Raw genomic sequence first — 13,561 nt, forward strand, 5'->3', positions numbered from 1 at the left:
TTTATTCTCATCCAACCTTTTGACTCGTTAGAGAAATCCTAATGACATTATTATTTAATTAAATAATATTTTAATTTACTTTAGCTCTAAAATCACAAAAAATAAATAGATCAAATGGTCGAATTATTCTCATCGTACTATTTTGTCTATTAAAGATATCCTATGACATTAGTATTTGATCATAGGAGTATAATTTGTTAACATGATTGAGACTTGAGATCTAATGTTGCAAACTAAATAGAATTAGTGAATTATTGTAATCCATCTATTTAATTTGTAAGAGAAATACTATGGTATATATTAGCCTTGATTGGGATTTGATATAGCAAATTAGATAGATCAATAAGCGATTTAATTAAATAACATTTTAATGTACTTGAGATTAAAATATTGCCTAATTCAACTAATAAATACAAATAACGAATATCAGCAAGAATTACTACTAACTTATATTGTCACTTTGATTTAACGGTAAACAATAGTACTATTTAACATAGAAATTTAAGAGAATAAGTTAAATTTGCATTGTACAATCACATAACATTTTAATGAGTATGTTATAGTGATAGAATGTGCAAATTGTCACGATTTAGGTTTCAAAAATATAAAATATTAACGCAGTAACATGAATATGAATACTCTATTTATTTTATTATTGCACATTATTTTTATTTTTTTTTGGTAAAGTATTGCACATTATTTTAATAGTATTGATATTAATGATATGAATATTGTACAATACGTTATGCAATTATATATTTTATGAAACGTCAAGTGAATTAACGGTAGTTATGCTCTATTTTATGGAGTGAAAGCAATTATAATAGTAGTGTTTATAATAAAGATTTAGTGTAAATTTTCACTTTCATTGAAACTACAAAAATTAATTAATGCAGAATTTCAAATTCAAATTTGGATAGTGAAAAGAGGGGGATTCTTTAAATAAAATAAAAAATTTGGCTGAAGGTTAATAACGTCATTTTATTTTGTCCACTATCCATTATTAATATTTTAATATATAATTAATACTATAATTTACTAATATACCTTGTGTGGTTGACCATAATGTGGTTGTTTAGCATCACCCTTTGAAAAAATCATAACAATAAGAGTAAAGGTCAATTTTGGTCCTAAACATATGACCGATATACGAATTTGGTCCAAAACATTCACTTTTTAAAAAACGGGTCCATAACAAATGAAATTTGTGTCGATTCGGTCCATTTTTAACGATTCCGTCAATTTTTTACGGTCAACCGTCGATTAGCAAAATTTTGACCTGATTAAACTTAATCTCGGATTATTAGTCATATAATTATTACAAATGTTCAAGACGTATTTGATATTTATAATGAATATGTTGGACTAGTTTGACAATATTTTATTCTATTTTTCTACTTCATCTTCAAAGATATTGTAGTCCATAATGCTATGTGGATGTTTCAAATCCAGTTTCAGAACCTTAATATGCATTTCAACATTGTCGGAATTCAGGAACATAGATTCAGGACTTACATTCAAGATTCAAAATTCAAATTTCAAAAGTCGAAATTCAATTGCTTCGTTGGAAACGACAACTGAGGTTGACGGTGACGGCTTCGTCTCGTCGATGCGCCGCCGCTGTCGCCGGAACTCCGTCAACAATGCAACCTCTCCATATCCGACGGGTTTTCGACCAAGTTGCAGAGAAAGAAAATTAGGTTTATGGTGGTGTGGGGAAGAAGAAATGAAAGAGAGGGAGAATAAAAATTTTTGATTTTAATTCATGTTTTTATTTAAAGGTTTTCTATTATACAAATATTTCGGGGAAAAAAAATAGCTACAGCCTACAGTAATAAACAATTGCTAATTCGGTCAACAAAACACTAATTAACGGTTGACCGCCGGAAATTGACAGAACCATCAGAAAAGGACCGGATCGACACAAATTTCATTTGTTATGGACCTGTTTTTCAAAAAGTGAATGTTTTGGACATATTCATATATATCGGCCTTATGTTTAGGACCAAAATTTACATTTACTCTAATAATAAATAGTTAAAGTGGATATATAATAAAGTAAAAGCGAGAATAATGTAAATAAAACTCTTCTCTATATTATTCTCGCTTTTATTTTACTATATATCTACTTTAACTATTTATTACGATTTTTTCAAAACGAATGCCAAAAAAAAAGTGACTTAACTTAGTTGGAACAAAGGGTATCCACATTTATATCAGTCATAGTACTTATTTATTAGGCAGTTACACCTTTCACTCTCCACACGATGAGATTCCAAAGCAATGAAGATCATGTAATTTAGGACCAAAAATTTACTTCAAGCAGGTATATAAATATAGCTCCAGTCATTTACAATTATAAAAGATAATTAGAACCAAAAATTCCATACAACAATGTGCTTAAAATTTGGCAGAAAAAAAGTGACATGAACCATAACAAGAATAATACTGTAGTATATAGTACGCACATACATGAGTGGTTTGCCCCACAAATTTCCTCTTAACAGGAAGAGCCATCTGATAGTCGCGCAAAGATTATAGAAAAGATGCGGCTTCACCTGCAAAATCCCACAACCAGATAAACCTAAGAAATCCGGAAGCAATTTGAGATCAACAATGTTGAGCATATATGGAAATTTACAATACATAGCATGCCATCAACGCTGTGCTAGAGATAGTTCGTCAGTAGTCCATGATTTCTCACCGATTCTTAAATGGGATTCATGCGGTTAAGTTCTACACATAATTATTTGTTCTTACTTCTTTCTAACATGAGTAGAGATGCAAAATAAGAGATTAGTTAACCACAAATACTAGCATAGGAAGCAGATAAATCACCAATAATACAAAATGACAGAAAAAAAACATAAACAAAACTTACTTTCTTAAATAGCCATAAGTCCTGTTTTAGTCCTCATCACTCTCATACACCATTTTCATCCGGCGATGAGTAGTAGTTTTCCTAGGAGGAGAATCCTCATCAGAATCAATACCCTTCCTTTTGAGGCTGCCTCCAGAGTCCCTAACCTTCTGCTTTGGCTCCTGAAGAAAAACAGCAGCACATAAACGAAACGAAGTCAGCATTCACAGAGCACAGTATTTTATTCATCAAGAAGGTATTAAAATAAAACAGTTAACTATATAAAAAATTTCTTCATTTTAGTAAAATTCGGGAACTTCAACAGAATTGAAGTGCTTGCCAATTTAGCACTTCCACAACCTAGAAATTACTAAGCCATTTAGAATGGTTAAAAATACTCCCTCTGTCCCGCAAAGCATGGCTTGTTTCTTTTTGGAAAAGATATATAGGAGAGTTAAATTGTGGTGTAAATGTGTGTGAGTAATAAAGGTGACCCAAAAAGAAAACAGGTTAAGATATTTGGGATGGCACAGAAAGGAAAACAGGCCATGCTCAATTGGATGAAGGGAGTATATGTTTGGAGAAAAAAGAGTTGGCTATTGCAGTATTTTATTCAATTGCTTCCACTAACTGAAACCAACCAGAAATGATCTTAGAAACAGTATCACCTACCTCAGCTTCTTCTTCTGATTCGTCATAGGCTTCTTCTTGCTCTCTTTGTTGTAGGTCTTCATCTTCCTCCCCATAGTCTTGCTCTGCTTCCTCATGCCTTCTATGTGGTGGTGAACCTTCTTCTTCCTCCCCCTCGGTTTCATACTCTGATTCCTCTTTCTCACTGTCAGAGAAGTCCACTGGCCGTCGAGATGATTTGGCAGCTTGGAATGTTGACTTGCGAGGCATATCCTTTGGCCCCTGAAAGCAACCCCAGTAGAAGATATTCGGTAGAGTATAAATAAGGTTTTCAACAAAAAGACTCAATAACATATGGATAGATGTTTCATTTTTTTATCATATTGGTAGTGATCACATGCCTTCTTTGCATTAATTATGCGCTTCTCAGCTCGAGCTTCCATTTCAAGGTCATCATCAAAGCGACGCCGACCAGAAGAACGGCGTGGTTCATAATACTCTTCATCCTCCTAATTAGGCAACCATAATAACAAAAGGTTACTTAAGAATAGATAAAATATTACTTCGGTAACATTATGGAAGAAAAGGAAACCCATGTGTGTGTTTGTGTTGTGAGTGTCTCGTTTGTGTATCCAACCTCTTCAAGTGCACCCTCTAAGAAACCAGCAGAAAGTTGGCGCTCCCTGCGGATGGGCTGTGTATACTTACGATTGACCTTCTCCTTCTTCCGGCTAAGAAGTTCATTAGCTTTAATTGATTGATGAACAGCCTGAGAAGCCACATAGGAAATGGAACTGAAATTAGTTAACTTGATGATCTATACCAGATGTATCGCATAGCTAATTGACCTACTTTCTCTTTTTGCTCCTTCTCCCTCTCAGGGTCAATGTCAGTGATGCAGTTCTTTACTTTGAACACCTTTTTGTGTCGCGAATCAACAAGAGCAGTTAACAGCCTATGAGAATTTGAAGCTAGGGATGACGGCATAAACCTCATTTTATTCATAATTCGCCCTTGGGATTGGAAAATGCTCTGAGAAAAAAAAAATCAAGAATGTTAACTGCTGAACCATCAAAGACTTTCACTATATACAGCATCTCAGCATATAAAGATTTATCTGGGAAAAGAAATTTCAGATCCCAAATCCAGACTTATAGCACCTAGCCGTTTGCAGTTCCAAGTTCCAACGCAGAAAGTCTTTAGCATGGGTAAACTTCTGTAAATATGTTTTAATGGGTTTTTACACCACATTATAATAAAAACATAAAAAACTTACTCTTCCATGTCTCATAAAAAGGTGAGCCTGTTCATGCTGTGCATCTTGCTTAGATATATCAAGCACTTCGTTTCCAATAAGTAGCTGCATGCTACCATCTGACCACTCCACGAAGCGAGCATTGCTTTCAATCTAAACAAAGTAGTGTCAGATACTATAGTACATGTAGAATACAAAGCGAGCAATCCAGTAGTGGCAAATACAGCAAATAATACATGATGAAAAATTCCATAGTACATGTAGAGGACTAGTTGTCCACAGAAGTAAAATACAAATTTATGTTAAATGATACTCCAGTCCTTAGAGGCTTCCACCTTAGAAGATTCAAGAAAAAGTAAGCTACTAAAACCATAAACACTTGTGTAAATGAGTTTCTAGAAACTTCATGTAAAATGAAAGACCATGTGATTTGACTGAGCGGAAACTCCATTAACTAATTCACTTACAGTTGTTCTGCCATCAGGCTGCTTGACCTTTCTCCAGCGAATGACATTGTTCTCCAATCTTATCCTCTTTTTTGACCCAGATTCCTCAGTTTCATAATGATCCTCTTCCACATATGTATGTGGATCAAATGGCGTAGGATCTATGCCCATTATATTAGATACTTTGATCATATTCATCTGCAACAGAAGTAAAGTAATCCCAAAAGATTTACTATGAATGAGTAGCATGTAAAAGAAAGTGAAACATGCACAGGAACCCTAGCCTTAGGTATAAGCATATCCAAAAGTGTTGATATTTATTAATCAGATTGAAAGTTTTTACATTAGACAACCAGATACATAAATGAAATAGCACCTTCAGCCATACTTGAATTTAGTACAAATAATTTAAGAAATCAAATCCTCGAATCTCAAGAAATCATCAAATCACTGGAAAGAAGAGAAAACAGATGATACACTAACCGTACATATAGCATTATCACTCAGGTATCATCTTCTCCAGGACCAAACGTGTCTCAGATTCAAAAAAATCACCCACCATTATATCATTTTGTTTCAAGTTGAAGTTCTTAGAGATATCAGAAAATTAGTGAAATTATGTTTAAGCTAAACTATACTCTCTATGCATTCATACAACAACCAAATTAACTTTTTAACAAATCACAAAGTCACAGGCTGTAGTAGCACATGCTGCAAGATAATTAGATCTGCTAAAAGAAAAATTAACAGTAGAGTGTAGACCAATACATATTTAAGATTACGCAGCCTGGATGAACTTATTCAAGGATGAACCAAATGAAGTTTTACTTCAACATTTATTTTAATCATGAATTCTGAGAACTGAAGGTAAACCTTGTCGGATTCAGATGGAGGAGGGCGCAGAGGAATTTCCAGCTCAAGTGGTGGACCAACTGGTTTCTCTTTAGTTCTAGCATCAATATGCTCTTCTTCAGAGTAATAGGGTGCATCTTCATCAGGTATCATGTCATCTGGCCTCAAATCTTTCTCATAATTCCCCATATCTTCAATCGGGGATCTCTGTGTTAGGAATATATCTTAATATATTAGATTACGCACAGAGTGGAAAAAATAAAACAGTGCTGTTAAAATCCACATCAACTAACAATTTCATCTTCTTCGATCTGATCCTGAACTTTGTATTCTGCTTGTTCTTCATCATCAGAGTCTCCAAAAACATCACGAATCTCTGGGGCTGACTGCAAAAACTGATCCTCGTCTTTCTCATCACCAGATACACTGCAGATCACATAATCCAGACCACTGAACATTTTGGACTAATGTATTAAAGGCAAATAAATTATAAATGAGCAGTGTCACTGGATGTATTAGTTTAAGAGAAAATCAGGCATTGGTAATTATCGATTCCCTTTATCATCTCTTACAGTATCCTTTTCCATCTTCTCAACCTTTCAATCCATAATATCCATTGAACTATCTTGCAATCAGCATCTTACCATTACACTAAAATGAGTTGCATATGACACTAAACTTCTGTCGAAGCGTTCCCTTTCTAGGGTTGAGATCGAATCTTACAGTCATCTTATATGCAGTTACAGGAAAGCATAAAGTTAGAGAAAAGTGGGGAACCTAAATTTTAGAAAATAGGACAGAAAAAGTGAAGCACACATGTCAAAAAGATTGTTAGCTAGAGCTGTGACTTCAGAGTAAATTTTTTCCTGCTCTTTCCTCAATCATATTAAAATTAATCTCAGACCTCCTCCACTTAGGTTGCGATTATTAATTCTTCCCTCGGTATCAATTCATTCTTTCTCTCCAATATATTGACATTTTTAAATACATTTTCCTACTACTACAACCACTTTCAACATTTGTCTTAAATGAATCAATATTTATACACGGATTGAAAAAATAAATCCCCAAATGCATCAACACAATCAGAAAAGTTAAAAACACATTGTCAGGATCATGGCAGTCAGAGACTGTATAGCACAAGTAGAAGATGATGCAATGAAAATAGTTACAAATAATTTGCAACTATATACATGATACATCCAGTGCAGGAGTTAGCTAGTAACAATGATATTAGATAGCTGAAGAGAAACAGAATATCTCTCAGAGAGACAGCAAAGTAGATTAAAAGAAAGGGGCGAAAAAATGACCTGTGACTCCTAGCCTGATTCACTTCGTCATCCTCATTAGCAACATATTGGTTTTCTCCAGATCGTTCTGACCCACTTTCAACTGCATCATGTCTTCTACTAGTAACAACTCGTTGGTCATAATCCTCCTTATCATCACTCTCCGAATACCTTTCTTGACTTTGTTCCCTTTGGTTACCTATCTCCAATTCCTGAGAGCTTTTATCTCTCTCACCCTCACTCTCACCTTGTAAAGGATCAAGATCTTGAGGTTCACCCTCGCTCTCAATTTCTGCCTCTCCTTGACCTTCAACTTCACCTTCACCTTCAGCTTCACCTTCAGCATCCGGTCCTTCATCCCCTTCATCCTAACATAGTTTTGATGAATTCAAAACAAGGAGTATGTAGGATGCATGTGGTTTAACTTTCAATGTAAGATATTTTATCTGCTGGTTCATTGAGAAATTTGATTTCTAAACTTGTTGATTAATTCATGCATATCACAATTAATAGCTGACAAACCGTGCTGAATAAAAACTCATAATATCCCATTTTTTCCTAACAACAGTAGATAAGTGATTGGGTGTGCAATTCGTGAACTCATGTAGCATTTGTATCAGTAAAATACAAATTTCCAGACCCTAAACCAATTCTTTCAAACATGAAAATAACTTTTCTTAATTGTATTTACTAAAAATACTAGCAAAGAGCTGTAGATTAGTTTCAATAAAAAATAAAACTGAACGAAGCATCAAGAGAGTTACTCTCCTCATGCACATAAAAAATTACAAGTCAGTGCACACCGATTAAACCACAAAACAGCTGAACAACATATATTACACAAAAAAAATGAATTCACCGAATATAATTGGTCCAGAAAACAGTTTATCTCACAACAACAAAAAAGGGAAAAGCAAACTGGACGAAATTAGGATTTAGCCCCAGCTGAAATCACAATGCCATCAAAATCACCAATTATTTGGACAACGAAAACAACACAGATAAAAAGCGACAGTTAACCTAGTGGAATCGCACAAGCTTAGATTGAATTGAAAAGTAATTAAAAGAAATCATACAGAGGCATAATCAGGTTGGCGATTGGACTCGTGCTCGGATTCAACCTCCTCCTCCTCTTCCTCTTCTTCCGATTGGTCGCCGAACAAATTCTGCATCATCTGATGCCGCTTCTCCTCTCCGACCATCGTTACTGTGTGTGAAATTAGCGCGTGACGGCGGCGAGAGAGAACGAAGAAAGTGCAATTTAACTATGGGTTGTGCGCGTGAAAGGGGATGGATTCGAATGAAATAGCGGTATTCCAACCTTTATTCGGTTTCGCCCCACGGAATCTTGTTTTCTCAATTTGGCCCATCATCTATTGGAAGTTCTCAATTCACTCACGCAACCTATAGTTAATTACTTTTATAAGTTTATCCTTGTCAATCTCACATCGGGATTGCCCATTATCTTTTTGGGAAGGACTGAGTATCGGGCCTCGGCCTGGGCATTGAACGTCGGAACCTCGATGGAACACGGTCGTGGATTCTACGCTATAGTATTATGCTCATAAAGGGGATTTTGGGGAAAATAGCAAAAATATCATTATGAATAATATAATACGGTTAAGGAAGTGAAGATGTTCTTTTCCGTTCATTACGATTAATGTGGAAGTGAAAATGGAAGTGGAAAGATTTTTAAAAATAAATCGGATATCCATTTCGTAGACTAAGGTTGAATGATATAAAAGGAAAAGTATGCACGGTATTTTTCTAAGTAACATTTTTCCGCAGTCGTCTGTGAATTTTTCGTTCATTGTTCCTGCGCACAAAAAAAACAATGTAATCGGTACTCTATTTTGACAAGGAGCATCTATAGCATATCAATCACACTATTTCTAGGTTTAATTATCTCACAGAGGTCGTTTTTATTACGATTTCTTATATGTACCATAGAAATACACGCATAAACATATTGAATTTCCAATTCAGTTTCAGATTCATTAATGACACTTCGGATGGAGGAACGTATGTCATTTTGAATCCATTTCTATACTTAATTTTAAATGCAAAGATTGACTAATATAGTACAAATCTATAGTGAATCAGTGATACCTTGGTGAAGTCGATTGTCTGTTTTATGTGCAGGAATGATTTCCATGTTCTTCTGGTTGATGTCTGAATAAATGTTGTCGACACAAGATGCAGGACTTATAGGCGAAAGGCGCCGGATTATTCTTTAGGGTTTATTGGGGGCGAGAATGATTGATTGATTATTTAGTTTATTTAGGTTGTTGTATAATAAATTAATTTTATTGTTGTATATTTTAGTAGACTTATAACTTGTGCTACAATATGCATATGTGTACAATATGCCCATTTGCTATAAGTTTTTTTTTTTTAGTTCATTATATATTTCTAAAATTAATTTGGTATTGATATATTGATGATAAGTCGAATAGTACATTTTATTTTCTATCTAATAATTTTGTGTTGCTTTTGCTGATTTGATAACTTATAAATTTTTATATACCTATATTTAATCATTCCAAATAATTTAATAATAAAAAAAATTGTTGATAATATTCATATTCTTTAAGTGTAAAAAGACATACTAATTATAAAAATTATATATAAATAAACATATAATTGAGAACATGATAATTATAATGTTAAAGATCTATAATTATGAAAAATTTACTCTATTTGTAAATTCATTAAGATAATAAAGATTTGTAATTATAATAAATTTTACTGCATTTATATAGTATTTCAAATTTAAGTAAATTTTGTATTTATTTGCAAGTATATTTATAATTTAAATTCATTAAGATAATAAAGACTAAAGGTGCTAAAATTGTCTAGGACCGGAAACATGAGAACCCAATTATCTAAGGACCTTTTTGTAATTTCCTCTGAAATCAATTGTTCTTAATTTTAAATCACCTCGAAAACATAGAGTGGAAAAATGTAATTACAAAAAGTATAGTGTCTTTTTATCTTTCCATTTCCATTGAGATATATGGCAAACTCTAATAAATGTGACAGTATAGTATTACGCTGGCCATTCAATGTGACAGTAAAGTATAGTATCTAGTTTTATGTTGACCTTCCTTATATGCTCAAACTTACCTGGATATTAAATTATTAATATGCAAATCAACTATAATCTAAGCCAGGAGTTTAAATTCGTTTTTCTGACAATTTTGTTTCAAGAGTAGTAAAAATGGCAAAAAAATGCGAAAAACATAAATTAGGATTTATAAGAATGAAAAACTCATCTTTCAAAATGCTAAAGAACATAAATCGGTGGTTGTCTCTATAGTCACAGATCTCAGGTAACTGCAATTTAATTTATAATAAAATTGATCTAGAAATGTGTTTTACTATTTTTTATTTATTTGTTTGTTGTTTAAAATTAGTGATTAATTAATTATCAGATCTACAAGATGCTAAAATGTTATAATTAATTAATTGATTGACGTATTAAGCCTAGCTATACAGAAAGGAATTGACTGCCCGATTTTTTCACTTAATTATAAGTGCATATAAGAGCATCCACAATAGAAATAGGCTAGTCATAGGCCAGCTATAGGCCAGCCACTCTCTCTCTCTGCCACGTCATCAGCACTAAAAATCCACCTGCCACATCAGCATAGGTCAGCCGCAATAAAAATAATTCAAAAACAACTACATTTTACGGAATAAAATTTACGATTAAATTACAGAATTAAATTTACGAGACATATACGGAAAAATTCATTCATTTCATTAAAAAAAAAGGTACATAAATAAAAAAAAACACATGATTTTTTTCAAAAAAAAAGGGCTTCCACACACGAGCCACGCCACTCTCTACTCCTCGTCGTCGCCGCCGCCGTCCTCGCTGCCGCCACCCGGGGTATCTGAGCCCGCGTCTGAACCCCCCACCAGTGCCCTCGAGGCATCCAAATCCACCCGCATGTTCTCGAGCATCGAGTAGAGGAACCTCTTCTCCGTGAGGTCGGTTGCGGCCTTCCACTCTTGGAAGACCGCGAACATACATTCCTCCGTCTTTGCACGCGAGAATAACGTGTACGCGCGTGGGGGTGGGGGGGCCGAGATGACCTCCTGGGGCGATAGGGAGGATCCTCCCCTCGCTGCCTGTTGCGCCCGCTTTTGGCCAACCGGGCGAGGGCGACGAGTAGCGGATGGAGGGGACGGAAACTCCTCAGCATCCGGGGGGAGGTCGTGGGATCCGCCGCTGCTGCCGCTGTAGTCGCCGGAATAGTTCAGCCACCGCTTCTTCGGCCACCCAACGTCGCACCCCGCCCGGAACTTCTCGGAGTCCTTCAGCAACACATAGCATTCCCAGAAGAGGAACTCCTTATACTTCCCCGGCAAGGGGAACTGACTCTCCGCTATCCTTCGGGCGTCCTTCTCATTCTGCTCACTAGTCAGCTGGCGGAGGGCGTTGGCGTACAACCCCGAAAATCAGCCGACCGCGGCCCTGATCCGTTCCCACCCCTTCTGGCACTCATCCCCGCTGTAGTCCTTCCCATGCGGGCAGTTCCTCTTGTAGGCTGCTCTAATCTTCGCCCACATGTTGACGACCCGCTGGTTGTTCGCAACCAGCGGATCGTCGCAAACCGACAACCACGACTTGGCCACACCGGCGTACTCATCCTCCGTCCACTTCCTCCGCGTGGGGGTGTCGTCAACACCGGGCTGCGAGAACTCGCCGACCACCTTGCCCTTCCCCTTGCCCTTCTTCTTCTTTGGCGCGGTCCGACCCGCTGGAACGGGAGTGTTCGGATCCCCGAGATCGATCTCCATCCCATGCAATGACAAAGGTCATCGCCAGTGAACTGCGTCTCCACTGGGGTCGACGTGTGAGACGAATCCGTCAAAAAATCAAGAGAGGGACGATAGACCGTGTCCCCCCCCTGGTGGCCCCTGCATCCCGGGATGCATACCGTGCCGCATCCCTCCCTGCCACATCATACCATACCTCCACACCCCGGCGCTGACTGCCCGCCGCTCGCCTGCCCCCCACCCGACATCCCCCACGACATACCCCCCTGGTTCCCCCCCCTGCATTCCCCCCGACGCTCCAGCCATCATCCCCATCAACTGCCCCCAAGGGCCGTTAAACCCTGGGCCCATCTGCCCGCCCATCTGGCCCCATCCAGATCCCACGGGTACCATGGGCGTATGAGAGCCGCTCGTCGCCGGACTGGAGTCGTTGTTGTTGTCCATCGCTCGACGTTGCTCTTGTACAGAAAGTTAGAGAGAGAGAAAACTCGTTAAAACAAGTGGTGCAAATGAAAATGAAACTAAAATCGCGTATATATAGGTTTTCAAAAATTAAAAAAAAAAAACGAAAATGGGCACTGGCCGATCGGCACGCCATAATGGCGGCCAGTGCACCTAAATCGGTTAGCCCACGCCGATTTTCTTGCCGATTCGCCGCTGGCCGACTGCAATGGTTCGGCTAGCGACGCAAATCAGCTAACCGGTCGGCTAGCCTCTATTGTTGATGCTCTAATAGACTAAAAATTTACGATCAGCGTTGGAGACAAATATGTGTAATGAACTAATGATTATTTTCATGGAACGTAAATTTGCTTTCATTCTCCTAGACTCCTAGTAAATGTTGTTGTACATAGATAGAGGTTAATTATGAAATCGCACATATATTTCAAGAAATAGAATAATTTAAATAATTATATATTAAGAGTTTCTAAATGAGTTATTAGTTTATAACTTCATTAATATAAATATTACTATTATAATTATAGTTATTTATTGGTACTATTATAATCAAATATAATTTCATATAATTACATTAAGATTGTCTAGATTAGTTATTGATTAATAATAAAATAATAACAATAATAATAATTATTTATTTAAAATTATACTCATTCCATCTAAAAAATAGACTAACTCGTAAATAATACGATTTTAATGTATAACTGGTAAAGTAAATGAAAGATGGGGAAAATGTGATGAAAATAGTGCTAGTGGATTTTGAAGTCCATATTATTAGTAGTACTTCATTGATTAAAGATTTACATATTTAGAATTTGGTCTAGTTTTGGTGGACGGCCAAAAATGGTAAAACTAGGAGTATATTTTTTGTGGCAGAGGGAGTATAATTCATAATTTAAATAATTAATTACTTACTTAATAAATTACTTTCTATGTCTCAAAGAAGATATCACAATTTCCTGTTTAGTTTGTCAATAAAAAA

General features: G+C 36.1%; 1 protein-coding gene across 1 annotated transcript; it reads right to left on the minus strand.

Annotated features, from left to right (window-relative positions):
- Positions 1 to 2,298: 2,298 nt before the first annotated feature.
- VIP4 (leo1-like family protein) lies at positions 2,299 to 8,612 on the minus strand. Its single transcript, XM_048115678.2, has 12 exons — positions 8,409 to 8,612; positions 7,354 to 7,700; positions 6,337 to 6,469; positions 6,065 to 6,250; positions 5,213 to 5,389; positions 4,767 to 4,898; positions 4,343 to 4,522; positions 4,128 to 4,259; positions 3,892 to 3,999; positions 3,533 to 3,772; positions 2,882 to 3,042; positions 2,299 to 2,558 (listed from the first exon to the last, which is right to left on the minus strand). The coding sequence occupies exons 1-11, from the start codon at positions 8,532 to 8,534 to the stop codon at positions 2,908 to 2,910; spliced, it is 1,896 nt and encodes a 631-aa protein (XP_047971635.1). The 5' UTR covers positions 8,535 to 8,612; the 3' UTR covers positions 2,299 to 2,558; positions 2,882 to 2,907.
- Between the last annotated feature and the right edge of the window lie 4,949 nt (positions 8,613 to 13,561).

Source organism: Salvia hispanica, chromosome 3, assembly GCF_029641045.1.
Source record: "Salvia hispanica isolate PSC_SH4W2 chromosome 3, Shi_PSC_v1, whole genome shotgun sequence".
In the NCBI taxonomy this organism is placed as follows: Eukaryota; Viridiplantae; Streptophyta; class Magnoliopsida; order Lamiales; family Lamiaceae; genus Salvia; species Salvia hispanica.

Bases quoted from the DNA above. Each gene is read 5' to 3' on its own strand.
- VIP4 (XM_048115678.2), bottom strand. From the start codon at position 8,534: ATGGTCGGAGAGGAGAAGCGGCATCAGATGATGCAGAATTTGTTCGGC. The intron at 4,260-4,342 runs GTAGGTCAATTA...GTGGCTTCTCAG, and splicing joins AGAAGGAGCAAAAAGAGAAA to GCTGTTCATCAATCAATTAA. The intron at 3,773-3,891 runs GCATGTGATCAC...GGTTGCTTTCAG, and splicing joins GCATAATTAATGCAAAGAAG to GGGCCAAAGGATATGCCTCG.